Here is a 17,280-nt window from a genome sequence, read left to right as displayed (position 1 = left end):
TTACAAAATGCTCAGTTTTGAAGTATTGTATTAATTGAACGTGTGTTTAATATGATGTGCACTGCATCATACTGGGAGCTGTTTCCAAAGTTATGCACTTCTCGTCGCGCTAAATAATAATAACTCATTTTGTTGAAGGGTATGTTCACGCTTGTCACGTTTGCTTCGGTTGAAATGAACTCTGGTGCCTTTGTTCTGCTAGTATACATTGTACATTGTAGAATACATACGAACCCCGCTGTGCACCAAACAAGCGGACCGAGACCACTTGAGAGATGGGTCTCGGCCCGCTTGCAAGTTGATGGTGTGGCTCGGTTCACCTGCGCTCAAACGTGAACACTACACGGACCAAAGACGTGGACCAGTGTTACAATGACAAAATGTCCTCTCTTTGCTCAGTAAAAGTATATTTTAAAAGCATTTTGTGAAATCCAAAGTGGTAAATATTGCAACCTTTAAAAAGAACCTACGTATTCCTCTCAGCGGATGCCATATTTGAATGTCACAAAAGTTGCTCATCAAGTCCTTACTTTATGCAAATATTCTTTACTGCACGGTCTTTGGTCCCTTGAAAAAAATACCTGTGTGAACGCTGAGCCGTGTAATTGTGTCTGCAGCTTATGCACAGAAACAAGTGAGACATTGGTGTTTCGACTGGAATGGTGGACAGGTGTTATTCATCTTTTGATACATTCGGGCCCCAATGATGCTCCGCTGCACACTGCAAGTACAATAATAAAACAATTGTACAATTATTACCTCAAAACTGAGCATTATTGTTTTTGTAAAGGTGGACATTCCTAGTAGTTGTGGAAGGTGTTAGAACATTGTTTGAGAACTTTTTGCCATGAACTTCATTTACCTTCTAGGCCCCCGGCGGTGAGAATGTAGCCACACAGACAAAGACTGCCTTTGAGAGTGGGTCAGAACTGAAGTAGGTGTGCCAAAGACGCACGCCAAAATGCACCCGGGTCCCGAGTCTCAGGAGCTTGGAGCCGCCATGGCCGCTTTCCACATTGGCACACAAAGCCTGCGGGGCAAGCAAAGGTCAATCATCTTCCTGCTCTTCGTTGTCGAACTGCATAAACCGGCTGTGATGAATGCCTCACGTCGTTCTTGTATTAGGAGAGAAAAAATGGTTTTAGTTTGGGTGAAGAAAACAAGATGAGTTGACAAACAAATGTCCTTACTAATGAACTAACACCCAATATCTACCCTAGTAGGGTCTTGTAGGAAATTTGAAACCAGGAAAATTGTTAAAGGTCAGGTTTTTCCCAGAAAGGAATGTTGGAATGGAGAACAAACATGGCCACTGAATTAGCTTCTTTTAAAAAAAAATTCTGTCTGTTTGTGCCTTGACTATTCTGTTGTATACTTGAAATGTCAATAAAAATAGCATCATGCCGTTTGTTTAAATCTTGTAATCCTGAGTAAGTGACATTTCAGCAGCTATTTTTACATTCTTCCATTAGCACACTTCCTCATTCCTCTGCTTTGAGTCCCAGGCAGGTCGGAATGTGGCCATTCAGCTCCTGAAGGTAATACTGCAGCTTTTTAAGCTTCCTCAATAATTCCAGCCTTGCCATGTGCAGTGCGTGTTATTTCCTTGTGTGTCTTTGTTTTCTCTTTCACACCCACACACACGCAAAGACACACACACACACACGGGGGAGGAGCCTGCAGCCTTTAAAAGTGCAGAGGTGACGGCCTGATGCGATTTGGCTGCAGGTGATCATCATGGCTAACTGGATTATTAACAATGGAGTTACCTGTGTCACACTGGTAAGTTCTAACATGTTTTGGGCATAAATGAGTATATGTGATGGTTACATGATGTGGGGGTGATGTTTGCAGGTGGTGTGGATGGGCATCAACATATTCCTCTTCGTCTGGTTCTATCTGTTCTACGACTTGGGGGATCAGTTCTTCTACACGCGACATATCTTAGGGGTAAGTCCTAAAAAAAGTACTTTTGTGTTTCAATGAAAATTGGTGTGAGACTCATGCATGTGTGGCTTTTTTGGTTTTATTAGTCTGCTCTGGCATGGGCCAGGGCCCCCGCCGCTGTGCTCAACTTCAACTGCATGCTGATCCTCCTCCCCGTGTGCCGTAACCTGCTGTCCCTCATCAGAGGCTCTCTCGTGGTAAGTTCATGCAGCGGTGCCGCCAATAGAAAAAAAAACCTTGTTGGGCCCCCCCTTTTTATTTTCTAACAGTTACCTCCTTTGAGTCAGGGGCCCTTGATATTTGTCCCCCCCCAGCCTCTGAGTATCTGCAACAAATACAGTCACATCTTTTTTCACAGCCATGAGCAATGACATTAACTGGAGTTTCCTTAAAGGATACAAAAATGTGAAACAGTTCAGCTAAATTTCTAGAGAATTTTCTAGGAACCTTCCTGAAACCAGTTAAGCGAAGGAATTGACTTTAAATATTCAGTTTGTGGACGCTTTCCATGGGAATGATTTGCAATTATCGTGTTCTTTTAACAAATGTGTAGTTAAACCCTTTAGGTCAGTGCTATTCAACTGGTGGCCCGAGGCCCAAATCCGGCCCTTAAAATAGATCAAACCAGCCCAAAACTTGGGAGAGACTTCATGTTTTTGCAGCAGGTTGCTACAAACAGCAGAAATCTCCTGTCATACTCAAGATCTTTGACTCGTGTTTTAGCAGTACAGTCCAAAAAACTATTATTAGGAAGTCCTCACATATAGAGGATCTTTGACTTGTGTTTTTGCAGTACCGTCCAAAAAACTATTTTAAAGGAGTCCTGACATATAGAGGATCTTTGACTAATGTTTTTGTGGTAGATTGCTAAAAATATTTCTTAAAAAAGGTCCTGTCAAATAGACTCTCTGACGAGTGTTTTTGCTGCAGATGCCTAACAGCAGAACACTCCTGACATTAATAGGATCTTTGACTAGTGTTTTTGTAGTAGATTCCTAAAAACAGCAGAGTGCTCCTGATGTTTGACTTGTTTTTCTATGTCTTAATTTACTCCTTTTGTTAAAAGTGTAGTACAATAGATGACAAGTCAAACGTTTGGACACGTTCTCATGCTACTGACTGTGAATGTGTCTCCAAACTTTTGACCGGTACTGGATATACGCCAAATTAATAACAGTTTATGATCATTTATTTTAATGGTACGTTTTCAAAGCCAAGTTCCTTCTCGGCTTTAGAGAGGCAGATTCCCTGTTGCGTAGTTTGTCCTAATTGTCTGCATTTTGACATAAGAGTCCAGGCTGGCTAGAAGTGGCTAGAAGTGTAGCGTAAGGGAAGCGTCGCGCTCAGTCCGTCGTCTCCTTGTACTCCATTAAGGAAAGTGATAAAATAGTTGTGTATGATCTTTGTAGCAATGCTAAATGATGGAGTAAGACTGGAAATACCACTTTGTGAGATTTCATTAAGAGACTTCATTACTGTAAAACAATCAATTTATTTGATGACATTGCTGCTGTCTTAAAGAGACTTGTAATGATTTGTTTTTTAACGTATTCTATTCTTTTTCTTTTCAACTGTTGCATTTTAACATGCCTAACAAGTATAAAGTGAAGTTAACCACAGCTTAATGAAACTAAAATAAAGTACATTTGGGGAATGCTGAAACAACGCAGAAAAACAAACGTACCAGTAGGTTATTTTTGGGACGTATTACTCAGTTTTTTTGTATTTATGTAGTTTTATGTTGTTTTCTCTTTATATTTTTTCATAATGATTTTTGACTTCTTTGTGAGTTCCCTTTCCGGGATTGAATGTGTTTATTACATTTGTTTGATGATGATGCTGCCCTGGAATTATTTGAACGCCTTTTGTGTTGTCTTTAAGTGTTGCAGTCGTAGTTTGAGGAAGCAGCTGGACAAGAACATAGACTTCCACAAGCTGGTTGCCTACATGATCGCCTTGATGACAGGTTAGTTGGAATTATCATTGGTAGTAATGATGATGATCTTATGGGAAGAAGGTGTGACAGTATTTTGCCTGTTACATTCCTCGCTGTAACAGAACTCATCAGACGTGTCATCTTATCTTTTGTGTATCAGGAAGTGTACTTAAGAATAGCCTTGATGTGGTAGTGAGATTTTTTTTTTTTTTTTTTTTTAATGATATCACCACTGCCCATTAGCGTGACAGGTGAAAAATGACAACTCCAATATTGACACAGTGAGAAAATCCCCACTATCTTGACCAGTATGTCACAACATTAGGTACACCTGCGCAATCTGAGATCCAACCCAAAAATGTTGCCTTAACAAGCTTTTGTTCCGGAGAGAGAGACCAACATTGGTGGATGGGGTTTGCATTGAGAGCCGTTCCACCTTATTTACGGTCAACCAGCACAAAAGTGTGCATTGTTATCTTTACAAAGGCACATTTTTACCAGATGTTGTAGCGGCACGTCATTAAAAGATTGCAGTCTTTCAGCAGTGAAAACGTCTCGTCTTTGTTCTGCAGCCGTCCACGTCATCGCCCATCTCCTGAACATGGAGTGGTACAACAACAGCAGACGAGGCCTTTACGACGAGCTAAGCACGGCGCTATCCAACCTGGAGGACACCGACAACACCACCTACCTTAACCCCTTTCGGAGGACTGACATAGTGAGCCACTCACAAAGGCACCGTTAAAATCATTATAGGTTGAAGAGATCTAAAAATGTCAACTCCAAATATTTCCATTTAAATTTTTCATTATTTATTTTTCATTATTCTTACTTCATTGATTAGCTGGGTGAAATCACGTGGTCCTGCTAGCATAATGTAGTGTCTGCAGTATCTTTACTCTAGTTTAATATGGTTTCTTATTCGAACAATATCAACTAAAAGCAGGGAAATTAAAGATTCAAAGTGACTCAAAAAAGGGGGCGCATAAGTGTGGGTGTGTGAGACACCTCTCAGTTGATCCATCGGGGGGGGGGGGGGGGGGGGGGCGCAGCAGGTGGGCTCACCGCCATCAGTCAGATTCTGCCTCCTCTTACAAGCATTAATCTAAAACATAAATATTTAATATATAATATTACAAATAAAATAAAACTGGTGCTGTATATTTCACATACTTACATGATTTTATGTAGAATTGATTTATTTAATGTGTGCTGTGATTTATGTACATTATTATTAGATTTTTAAAATGATTAATTAATATGTTGTATGTATTATTATTACATCTGTCTTTATTAATACATATTAATTAATATGTATGTATGTATGAACATTTATGCAGTATACTAACACATGTTGTTTTTTAAACATAAGATTATGCAACAATGTTAGCTGGGTCTTTGTGCTCGGGCCGTAATAAATAAAATATGAAACATTAAAAACATGTACTGTATATCTCAAAACATTTAAATTTAATACGCATTATACTTATATTACTTAGTAATTAATGATTTAGTAGTAGTTCACGAGACGAAACACGAGATTTTAACATTTAAAAAATCTACTACGTAATTTAATTTCCACTACGTTATATTCTTCTGCACTCTTGTGTGTATGCTAGCGGCCCCGCCTCCACCCACCGAGACTTTATGACTGACAAAAGGGCGCACTCCGTTCATTCCATTGTTCTATGGAACAAACGTGCCAAAGTGCTGAAAGCAATGCACAGAGTGAACTCTCTTCCTGCCTGCTTGGAGGCGAGGAAGGAGGAAAACAGACACGCGTGCACATGGCGATATACTGAGGAGTTCATTGTCATTTATGGTGTGGTTAATTCACTTATCGTCCTAGGCCTGGTGCCCACAACACATTTTTTCTTGTCACGAAATCTTGTCACGTTTTAATCTTACGAGATCTTGTGACACCCCCGTTACTTAGTAATTGCAAATCTTAAGTGTCCTGAATAAAAATGCATGTATTTAAAAATAGTGTATGTACATAACTAATGCAACAGTAATTGTAATAGCTCTGTTGAGAACCAAAATATTAGGAACGCCTGAGTGTGATGCAGTGTCGTTCTACAAACAATAAGCATGATCGTCTTTGAAACAACAGAATCTGGGCTAAGATGACTGGACATTGTGGAGGCGTTCCTACTGTCCTGGCCAACCAAAACGTTTTTTGTGCGTGTCAGGATCCACAGCAGAATCCATCTTACGTGGTCTTCACCACCATTGCCGGCATCACGGGGGTCATCATCACGCTGGCCCTCATCCTCATCATCACCTCTTCCATGGAGGTCATCCGCCGCAGCTACTTCGAGGTCTTCTGGTACACGCACCACTTCTTCATCATCTTCTTCGCCGGCCTCGTCATTCACGGAGCGGGGTAAGAGCGCTGCCACACCCCTCCCCTGATGACGGCCTTTCTTCCACATTGTTTGCAACTCACCGATTCTTGCGTGTCCCGTGAAGGCGCATCGTGAGAAGTCAGACAGACACAAATCCGCCACACAACTTCACCCTCTGCAAGGACCGCATTGCTGACTGGGGGCGGGTTCCGGAGTGTCCTGTCCCTCAGTTTGCGGGAGGCTTTCCACAGGTTGGTCTCCTTCCAAAATAATCCCATAAATAATCCCAAAAGTCTTTGGAGAAGAGTGGAAGTTGTAGCTGCAGCTCCTGATGTTTTCTATTTCAGACATGGATGTGGGTCATCGGGCCCATGATTTTGTACCTGTGTGAGCGCCTGCTGCGTCTTGTTCGTTACTTGCAAACAGTCCAATACAGAAAGGTACGTACAACATCGGGGACATCTGTCAGCCCCCCCCCCCCGACCTCACCTTGTTTGTGTATTTAGATCGTCATACGGCCATCCAAGGTGCTGGAGCTGCAGCTGGTCAAGAGCGGCTTCAAAATGGAGGTGGGCCAGTACGTCTTCCTCAACTGTCCGGCCATCTCACAGCTGGAGTGGCACCCCTTCACCATGACTTCCGCCCCCGAGGAGGACTTCTTCAGCGTCCACATCCGCTCAGCCGGGGACTGGACCGAAAAACTCATCAGCATCATGCAGCAGCTCCCAGAGGGGGCGCAGGGGCCCAAGTGAGTTCAGCTCCTACACGGGCCTCATCATAATGCTCGTCTCTCAGCTTTTACATCAACACATGTTGTGTGTGAAACGCACGAGCCAAAATGCCTACGAATGCTATTGTGTGTTTGTTGTGTGTACTATTTCAATGCTGAGACAAGCACTCATCATTCGCAGCAGAATTTTCGGTGTGAATGCTGAGACAAGCATTCCGCATGCATGCTATTGCGTCAAAAATTGTTTTGCTCTGTGAAAGCTGAAAAACACAAATGCCATGTGTATGAATTATGAGTCTAGCATTTATACTAACGTTAGCGTGTCCAAAATGTGTGCAAATGCAGAGTCAAGCCTTCATGCTAAAGCCAGGGTGCGTCAAATAAATTTGTGCGTACGCCTCAAGACGAGCATTCACTGTGAATGCTGTGGGATAAGCTTTTACACGAATGCTACTGTGTGTCAAAAACATTTGTACGAATGCTGAAACACAAGCATTCAACATAAACAGTAGAATTTTTCGTGTGAACGCTGAGGCACAAGCATTTGTACAAAATGCTTGTACAAACATGAGACGAGCATTTTGCATTCGTAGTAGAATCTTTGTAGTAGACTTTTGTGCTTGGGCTGCTTAAGTTGTGCGACAAAAATAATTGTACGAATGCTGAGAGACAAGCATTTAGCATTCGCAGGACAATCTTTAGTGTGTGAAGCGTTACAATAATGCTCGTCTCTGCAGTCGCACAAATATTTTCCCAGCGTCAGCGAGTGGCATGCATGTTTTTTCAAGGGAGTTAAAAAGAGCTGCGGCACGTGTTAATATCCAAGCAGAGGCTGTCGTGGTTCTACATCTACTTAATAATTATCAGATGAAAACACAGACATGTACAGGCTTCTCTACAACCTCACCGTTATCATTAACTCATTCAATCCCAGACATTTTTCAAAATTCAACCCCATTTTAGACCATTGTGACCGATTTTTCAAGGCACACAGAATATGGTGCTCTATGGCTATAGAAACATGGAACCTACCAAAAGAGAGATCACATTCCCATCTTTCATCAGAAAAAAAACTTTGTTTCTACCTTTTTCCATTTTTTAGTAATCAGCAGTCGAACATAGGTAAGTTTCAGGAAAACATCAGTTCTTGTCTTTGGTGCCGAAGGAGTTAATCACCAAGAACATGAATAATGGCAGCACCGGGTCTGCTCGGAGCAGGTGTCCAGTGCACCGTGGCTGCCTCCGCTGCGTATTCTGGTTTTCCTGACCTCCAGACTGGCACCGGGGCTGCTCGTCTTGCTGGCAAAACACACATGGGTGTCCAAAGTGTGGCGTACGGACAGGATCTGTGGAACTCATTGCAGAAAGAAAATAAGAGAATAATAACAGACTTGTCTGTGAGAAAATACAAATGCCAATTCCATAACTTTAGTGAAAGATGACATATTAAAGAAAATATTGCATTATTATGATCGACTATTTACTATTATATCATAACAGTGGTTCATTAGGTTTCAAAAAATGTAGACTATAATATTGTTTCGTCTCAATTTGTAGGAAAAAAACATTTCAAAAATGCACCTGCGTGGTTTTGTGACTTGGTTAAATTAAAAAAAAGTTAGTTTGTCCAGTCCTATTTTCATTGTACGGTAAATCTCGTCTCGTCTAGGGTTGGGCATCGTTTGAATTCCAGTTCCGGTTCCTACCAATTTTCGATTCCGATGCTTTTAAGAGTAAGCGTCATAAAAGTTTGCATGTTTTAAATGAGGACGCTAACCAGAATTCTTTTTGGATGAAATGTCTGAACGTCTCCGTGAATTCTTTAACTTTTAAAATCAACTTCACTATGACTTTGTCGCAGGGCTATTTTCAATCAGTCTATAAATAAACCATTCGACTTGAATATAAATGTTCTTTCTACAGGAGTACACTTTCCAAAAGATGTTTACTTTTGAAAAGCTAATGAAAAAACATTTCCACAAATGCTGTTGTTTGTGTAAAAGATTTGTCTATGAAAAGTACCCGGGCTAATGTTATCACTTAGTACTTTTTTTGCTGCCTAAGCTATTTTTTGACACCATTATGATGTAGCCAACGGAGCTCTTATTTTGAAGGCCGGAAGTGTGTTGCGTGGGTTGAAAAGGTGTCTTGACTGTCGCTAAACAAGACTAGCTGTGCACGTGAATAAACTTACCTCCTAGAGCCGTAGCTCACGTCCTTTATTTACACCCAACTTCCACATCAGCGGCCACCCTGAACCCTCGGTTACACTGGCATGAGACAGACGTCATTTGTTTGACTTCCCCGATTCAGACTGCTTCCAGGAAGTCCGACGTAGTGCATCAAAGACGAGGTTTATTCTTGTCATTTCTACACCATGAATCTCGAGGTGTTTAATTGTGTCGAGCCTTCTTCGCATGATATAGTGTCACACCGAGTTGACCACTCTTTTTTAAATTATGGTAAGCCAAACTTTTATCCGCTTTTTCTACGTTGGTGTTCGCGGCTATTTGTGACGTGAGCATCGAAACAAGGAATCGGAAAAAAAAATGTGAACGATCCCGGGAGAATCGCAATGTTGGTCCCGGTTCCCATCGATGCTCGAGACTCCCAAACCTAGTCTCGTGACAGCCCTAGCATTCAGCATTCAGCATTCGCTGTAAAATCTTGTGTGTGAATGCAGAGATTTTATGCTTAACCTGATATGAGACAAAAAAAATTGTACGAATGCTGAGAGACAAGCATTTCACATTTGTAATATAATCTTGCGTATGAATGCTGAGGCATTCATGCTTAAGCTAAAGCGCAACAAAAATATTTTACGAATGCTGAGACAAGCATTCATGCTGACGCTAATGCTAATGTGTGTTATTTGTGTGAATGCTGAGACACAAGCAATCTTGTGTGCAATGACGCAAATGCCTTTAATATATTTGTATTAATACTGAGACACGAGACACTAAAGCAATTGTGCGTCACAATTATTTATGCTAATGTTGAGATGAGCATTATTGCCCACTAATGTGTTTGTGCAGATGAACATTTTTACGAATCCTGAGACAAGCATTTGCTCTAAAGCAGGGGTCACCAACGTTTTTCCTTGTGAGAGCTACTTTTACAAAATGAAAATGGCCAAGAGCTACTCATTTTTGTAACATTTATTTTCAGAGCTTATTTTAAACCCAAACAAAGCGAATATGCTTGTTTTACCAGAACATTAACAAAATGCTGGTGTCCACAACTCACATTTTCTATTTCAGAATGCATTTCTTTCTACTGTTCTTCATTATTAACTGAAAACCTGAATGAAAAGCAGGCTTGCGGGCACCTCATGTGGTCGTGGGGGGCTACCTGGTGCCCGCGGGCACCACGTTGGTGACCCCTGCTCTAAAGCGACAAATCCATTTGCGAATGCTGAGAGACCAGCATTGTTAACGCATTCATACATGGAAAATATTGGTGCAAATACTGAGACGAGCATATATGTTAAAGCTAATGTGCACCGAAAATATTTGTCTAAATGCTGAGACAGGCATTAACACAAATCTTGTGGTGCGTCTAAAATTTGTATGAATTCTGAGACAAGAATTCAGCATCGGCAAGAGACTGTTTTGTGTGAATGCTGAGAGAAAAGCATTTATGCTAAAACAAAATGTGCCTTGGACAAACACGGCATCTTTGGATTGCTATGACTTGTTGTGATGAGTTGTACAACTTTAACAATGTTTATTATTAACTGTTAATCTACCAGAATGGGTGTGGATGGCCCCTTCGGTACCGCCAGCGAGGACGTGTTTGACTATGAGGTCAGCATGCTGGTAGGCGCTGGTATCGGAGTCACCCCCTTCGCCTCCATCCTGAAGTCCATCTGGTACAAATTTAAAGAGTCCAACCCCAAGCTGCGTACCAGAAAGGTAATGGAGCCTGCCCTGTTATCTCCTGTCTTTTTGCTTCTGTTGACATTTTGACTTTAATGGTGCTGTCATGCGGAATTGCACCTATTGTCTTGAATGGTGCAAACAGCCTACGCACACCTGAAGTCGTGTAGAACAGGTTTATTGAGGGCTATAGGGTGCAATAGGGTGAAGCAACCATGGCATTCTGTGACTCGGCTCACGTAACCCTTTAAAAGGCACACTTCAACATTGCATTTCACTACAATACTTTGTGTATTTTTTGTGACTTCTTCGAAAAAATCCAGGTAACGTTATTGGAAGTGTACTTTATTTAAAATAAGGGGTGCTTGCCCGTTCACCTGCCAAACTGGTCGTTGTGTGTTTTGGGTTAGTGTTATAGAATAGACCACACCTCAAAATAGGAGTCTTTCTGAGTTATTTGTATCGCCTGACTTTTCAATGACACGATGTTAAGCATATGCAAAGTTGCAGGCTTAAACAATAATAAACAGGAACACGTCAGTCAAAGAGATATTAAATATTATCGGGGGGGAAAAAGCTTGAAAAATATTTTATTTTTCTAAATTTATTTTTACAATTATAAAAATATACTGCTTTAACATACATATACGCATATACATCCACACATCTATCTATATCTATACACACACACACACATACACACACATAAATAAAAGTTGACATGCATTTCGGCCTATGGCAAAATGTAATGTTTTAAATTATTAGTTAAAAAACCAGAACACGACTACCATTATGGGCAATGTTCAACTTGTCCTAGCATTATATTCAGTGGAAGTGATGCGTTTAAAGATACAAATACCAGTTACCAAGTATTTTCTCTCCTATTAGTATCATTAAAGGGATAGTTCGGATTTTTTGACATGAAGTTGTTTGACATCCCCATCAGCATTGTAGTCCAATAACAGTGACTCCCCCCCACCCCCCCGCTCGCTCTCCTGATCAGCCTATTGATCCTGCTCCTGTCCCTGTCCATGCTGCCCCCTCTCCAGCAGCCCACAGCATAGAAGATGGCTGAGGCCACCACAGAATCATAAAAGGTCCATAAAAGAGTCCTGCACACACCAAAGGACCTCAGTCTCCTCAGCAGGTGGAGGCGACTCTGGCCCTTCTTGTAGAGGGCGTGGGTGTTGACGGACCAGTCCAGTTTGTTTTTAAGGTGAACACCCAGGAATTTGTAGCTGTCTACCAACTCAATGTCCGCTCCCTGGATGTTCACCGGTGTGAAGTGAGATGTTTTCCTCTGGAAGTTAATGATCATCTCCTTTGTCTTGCTGGTGTTGAGTTGCAGCTGGTTAAGCTCACTCCAGCTGACAAAGTCCCTGATGACCATCCTGTATTCCAGATCATTCCCCTCTGAAACACAACCAACGATGGCTGTGTCGTCGGAGAACTTCTGGATGTGACACTGTGTGGAGTTGTGTGTGAAGTCCGAGGTGTAGAGGATGAAGAGGAAAGGGGAGAGCACCGTACCCTGTATATACACTTGTATATAACGCACATATTTGTGTCCTGCCGTATCCCTGCGCACTGTCACCTGTGCATTCTTGTGTATGTGACGAAGACGCTCACGTCTACTTCCTCGCAGAGCGCCGCAGCCTTCTTGTTTACGTATGTGTTCCACAGCGGAAGAAGATACACATGAACACACAGGCGACAGTTCGCAGGAATACGGCGGGAGACAGATATAACGCAGAGCGTTTTGGGAGTTCCGATTTTTTTTTCTTGAAAAGGCATTTTTGTGGTGCAAACGTATTAATCTTTTGAACTCACATTGTTTTGAGAAGCCAAACTCCTTACTTAATTGTCCCCAGCAACTCAGCGGAACTACGTTCTTCATCACAAGAAATCTGACCAGAACTGGACGCTGTTATTGGACTACAATGCTGATGGGGATGTCATACAACGTCATGTCCAAAAATACTAACTATCCCTTTCATAGTCTCAGTATAGTTAGTTGCAATTGTCTGCAACCTGCCTACGCTGAGCTTTCAAGTCAACACACCCATCATCATCTTGCGCAATTTGCCTCACATTGTTTTGTTTGTTGTCTACTTCCTGTTTCCAGATCTACTTCTACTGGCTGTGCCGTGAAACTCACGCCTTCGAGTGGTTTGCCGACCTCCTGCAGGTGCTAGAGAGGGAGATGGAGGAGAGGGGCATCGGGGAGTTCCTCACCTACAAGCTCTTTCTGACCGGATGGGATCAAAGCCATGTATGCGTTTCTTAGGCAAAAAAAGGTGTGGCGTTATTGTTGTTAATTATGTGTCCTGCTCCAAAAAGGCCAATCACGCCATGGTGCATTTTGACAAGGAGACAGATGTGGTGACCGGGCTCAAACAGAAAACTCACTATGGAAGACCCAACTGGGACAAGGAGTTTGAACAAGTCCGCAAAGAGAACCCCACGTAAGAGGATTCTATTTTTCTAATTCCATTGAAACTACCAAACACAAACAAGAATTCCTGAACATCTGTCTTTCTCAGGGCCGTGGTGGGAACGTTCTTGTGCGGCCCGGCAGTTCTGGCTACAGTCTTGGAGAAGAAATGTGCCAAATTCTCAGACGTGGATCCACGCAAGACCAAGTTCTACTTCAACAAGGAGAACTTTTGAGAAACAAAAACTATACAACAACACAGGTTTCCTTATGCAAGAAGACCTGTTGGGGAATGTCGCTCTCTGGTAATTATAAAGAACAGATAATGAGAAAGCTGCACGACAACCAACACCTGGGTGTGTATGTGGAAAGCACACATGCACACACTCAAATTCACAACAATGCGGGGTGTGTTGCTCCATTGGTGCATTCTCCCTTCTAGCACCAATCTTTATAGTTGAGTAAATCTACAAATCTCTGTTAGGAGCAAACTTATGCATTCATTTAAACCAGGGGTGCCCAAAGTGCGGCCCGCGGCACAGTCTAAAAATGTAATTTAACAAGGAAACTTAAAAATAAAAAACAACAGGAGCAAAAATGGGAAAATCAATCAAAAGTCAAAATATTAAGAGAAGAGTTGTAATCTAGGAAGGAAAAAGGCCATAATTTCACAAGAATAAAGTAATAGTATGAGGGAAAAAATGTCATCCTAGTAGCATGAAGTTCAAATATTAAAGACATTTTTTTTAAGTCAAAAACAATGAATAAAGCTGCAATTTTTTTAAACTTGGGTTGGGGGAACATTTATGACATGAGAATAAAGTGAAAATATTAGGAGAAGAAAATATACAAGAAGAAAGCTAAAATATTCAGAAACAAATGGAAAAAAGCAGAAATTTTTACCAGAGTAAAGTCAAAATATTAAAGAGAAAAAATGTGTTTTCTAATGGGGAAAAAGTTGGAATACGAGGAAAATATCATTTTAGTAACAATGTTGAAATAAAGAAAAAATACTTTTTTTTTTAAAGATAGAAAATATGGGAATAAAGTTACAATTACGAGAAGAAAATTTACAAAAGAGAAGCTGAAATGAAATAGTTGGAAAATAAAAACAGCAGAAATAAAAAAAAAAAAAAAACAGCTGTAATGTCAAAATGTAAAAAATTTTTTTAAAAAAGTCATAATCGAAAGAAGGACAGAAGTCACAATTTTACAAGAATAAACTCGTATTATTTAAAAAAAAAACATTTAATAGCATTTTACCTACATTACAGATGTGAAATGCTGTTTTTTTTTTTTTTTTTTGCTACATATAGCTTCTTAGCATATCTCCGTGTTGGTTTACAAAATATCAACATGGCCCTTGCATCCTTTCATTTTTCAATATGTGTCCCTCCCTGGAAAAAGTTTGGACACCCCTGATTTAAACTAAGGAAGCACAATATTTTTTTTTCCAAGCCAATACCATTAACTTTCTGTTTCTATTGTTTTTTACATTTAGATTTAACTGTAATTTGCGCACACCTGGCGGTAAGAATGACTCAAACAATATTGGATTTAACAAAGTGTACCTGTAGATTAATCAATCAAATTGATCAAATATTATGATATCAGTACTCTGTGGCGTAGCCAGACGTTTTTCATTGGGGTGGCCAAGGTGAGACCATTACTCACGTAGGGGTGGCATTAAGTTGATACCTAAAATGTCTAGATGGCCCGTGGGGTGGCTGGAGAGTGACCAGGGGTGGCCGTACACCCCTAATTTAAACCAAGCGGGTCCAAATTCCAGGCCACAGCTTTTGTAATTGGTCCATGGCATAATCTAAACTCAGGCCTAGGCTACTTTTCTTTTTCTATTTTTCTATTTAACATCTTAGCATACGGTCACCTACGATAAACTGATTTTAGCATCCCTAATAATGAAAAGTTACATTTTCTCTCTATGCAACCCTCGTTGGCTTGGACACTCCTGGTGTAATGTGCGTTTTCACAACAGAGGTATGTTGTTATTGTCCCATGCATTGTTTTATCTTTGAAGTTTACGCTTGTTAATGTAAATGAATATTTCTTTTAGTTACAGCTGTATCCTTTGAAGTATGACCAAGGCAATGTAAATAAAAACTTATGCACTTTGTACAAAAATAAAATAAGCACCCATTTCTAATAAGCTGTAAATTAATGATCATGCACATTTGTGTTTTACCAGTAAAGAAAATGGGCTTCTGCAAAAGCGTCAATGATTTATTGCTGCTTGCCAATGAATATCCTTGTATTTGCTATATCAAGAGTGATAAGAAAAGGAAGCAGGAAGTGCAGCAAGAAGAAGAAGAAAGCCAAGTGGCAAGTGTGGTAAATGATCCACTGAAGGGCACATGTGTTTTTAAACTATTCCAGGAAGAATTTAAGCATTTACAGTGAGGGTCATAAGTATTTGCACCCCCTGCGATTTTGCAAGTTCTCCCACTTAGAAAATAGGGAGAGATCTGAAATTTTCATCATAGATGCATTTCCACTCTTAAGAGACATAATCTAAAAAAAAAAATAAATCCGGAAATCACATTGTATGATTTTTTTAATGATTTGTAAATTACTGTGGTTCATAAGTATTTGCACCCTTGAGATAATCTGTGCTAATATTTAGTGCAGAAGCTGTTTGCAATTACAGAGGTCAAACGTTTCCTGTAGTTCCTCACCAGGTTTGCACGTACAGCAACAGGGATTTTGGCCCACTCCTCTACACAAATCCTCTCTAGATCTGTCAGGTTTCGGGGCTGTCGCTGAGCAACACGAAGTTTCAGCTCCCTCCAAAGATTTTCTATTGGATTTAGGTCTGGAGACTGGCTAGGCCACTCCAGAACCTTGATATGCTTCTTACGCAGCCACTCCTTGGTCATCTTGGCTGTGTGCTTTGGATCATTGTCATGTTGGAAGATCCAGCCATGACTCATCTTCAATGCTCTCTGGCTGAGGGAAGGAGGTTGTTGTCCAAAATCTGACGATACATGGCCCCATTCATCCTCCGTTTAATACAGTACAGTCGTCCTGTCCCCTTTGCTGAAAAGCACCCCCAAAGCATGATGTTTCCACCCCCATACTTAACAGTAGGGATGGTGTTCTTGGGATGCAACATGCCTTCTTTTTCCTCCACACACGACGAGTGGAGTTTGCACCAAAAAGCTTCATTATTGTCTCATCTGACCACATGACATTCTCCCATGACCCCTCTGGATCATTCAGATGGTCCCTGGCAAACTTTAGACGACCCCGCACATGTGCTGACTTCAACAGGGGAACCTTCAGTGCAATGCATGATTTTAAACCATTACGCTGTAGTGTTCTACTGACAGTAGACTTTGAAACTGTGGTTCCAGCTCTCTTCAGATCATTGACCAGCTCCTGCCGTGTAATTCTGGGCTGATTTATCACTTTTCTAATCATGAGTGGTGCCCCACGAGCAGAGATCTTACATGGAGCCCAAGTCCGAGGTAGATTAGCAGTCATGTTTAGCCTTTTCCATTTTCTAACAATTGCAGCAACTGTTGATTTATCCTCACCAAGCTGCTTTCCAATTGTTCCATAGCCTTTTCCAGCTTTGTGGAGCTCTACTATTTTGTCTCTGGTGTCTTTGGAAAGCTCTCTCGTCTTGCCCATGGTAGCAGTTGGATTATGACTGACTGTGGGGTGCACAGGTGACATTAATGAGCCCAAAGGGGTGGTAGGTGGGTGGTTACTCGTGGGGTAAAGGTGGACTGACAGCTCTTGGAGAGTCAATATTATTGCTGATTCTCAAGGGTGCAAATACTTATGAACCATAGTAATTTACAAATAAATCATTAAAAAAAAATCATACAGTGTGATTTCCGGATATTTTTTTTAGATTATGTCTCCAAGAGTGGAAATGCATCTATGATGAAAATTTCAGATCTCTCCCTATTTTCTAAGTGGGAGAACTTGCAAAATCGCAGGGTTTGCAAATACTTATGACCTTCACTGTACATGTTGTTTTT

The 17,280-nt window shown here is 41.0% G+C and overlaps 1 protein-coding gene across 1 annotated transcript; it reads left to right on the top strand.

The window, feature by feature from the left end:
- The first annotated feature begins 1,596 nt into the window (after window positions 1-1,596).
- Window positions 1,597-17,171, top strand: nox1 (NADPH oxidase 1). The gene is made up of 13 exons (XM_054791356.1): window positions 1,597-1,782; window positions 1,855-1,950; window positions 2,034-2,144; window positions 3,829-3,913; window positions 4,456-4,601; window positions 6,076-6,269; window positions 6,356-6,482; window positions 6,579-6,671; window positions 6,738-6,979; window positions 10,713-10,875; window positions 12,965-13,111; window positions 13,180-13,304; window positions 13,383-17,171. Exons 1-13 carry the CDS (start codon window positions 1,738-1,740, stop codon window positions 13,507-13,509), a joined length of 1,701 nt encoding a protein of 566 aa, XP_054647331.1. The 5' UTR covers window positions 1,597-1,737; the 3' UTR covers window positions 13,510-17,171.
- The last annotated feature ends 109 nt before the right edge of the window (window positions 17,172-17,280 follow it).

This window comes from Dunckerocampus dactyliophorus, chromosome 11 (assembly GCF_027744805.1).
Source record: "Dunckerocampus dactyliophorus isolate RoL2022-P2 chromosome 11, RoL_Ddac_1.1, whole genome shotgun sequence".
NCBI classification, from domain to species: domain Eukaryota; kingdom Metazoa; phylum Chordata; class Actinopteri; order Syngnathiformes; family Syngnathidae; genus Dunckerocampus; species Dunckerocampus dactyliophorus.
The sequence above is the reverse complement of the archived record's forward strand: the minus strand, read 5'-3'. Positions and strand labels throughout refer to the sequence as shown.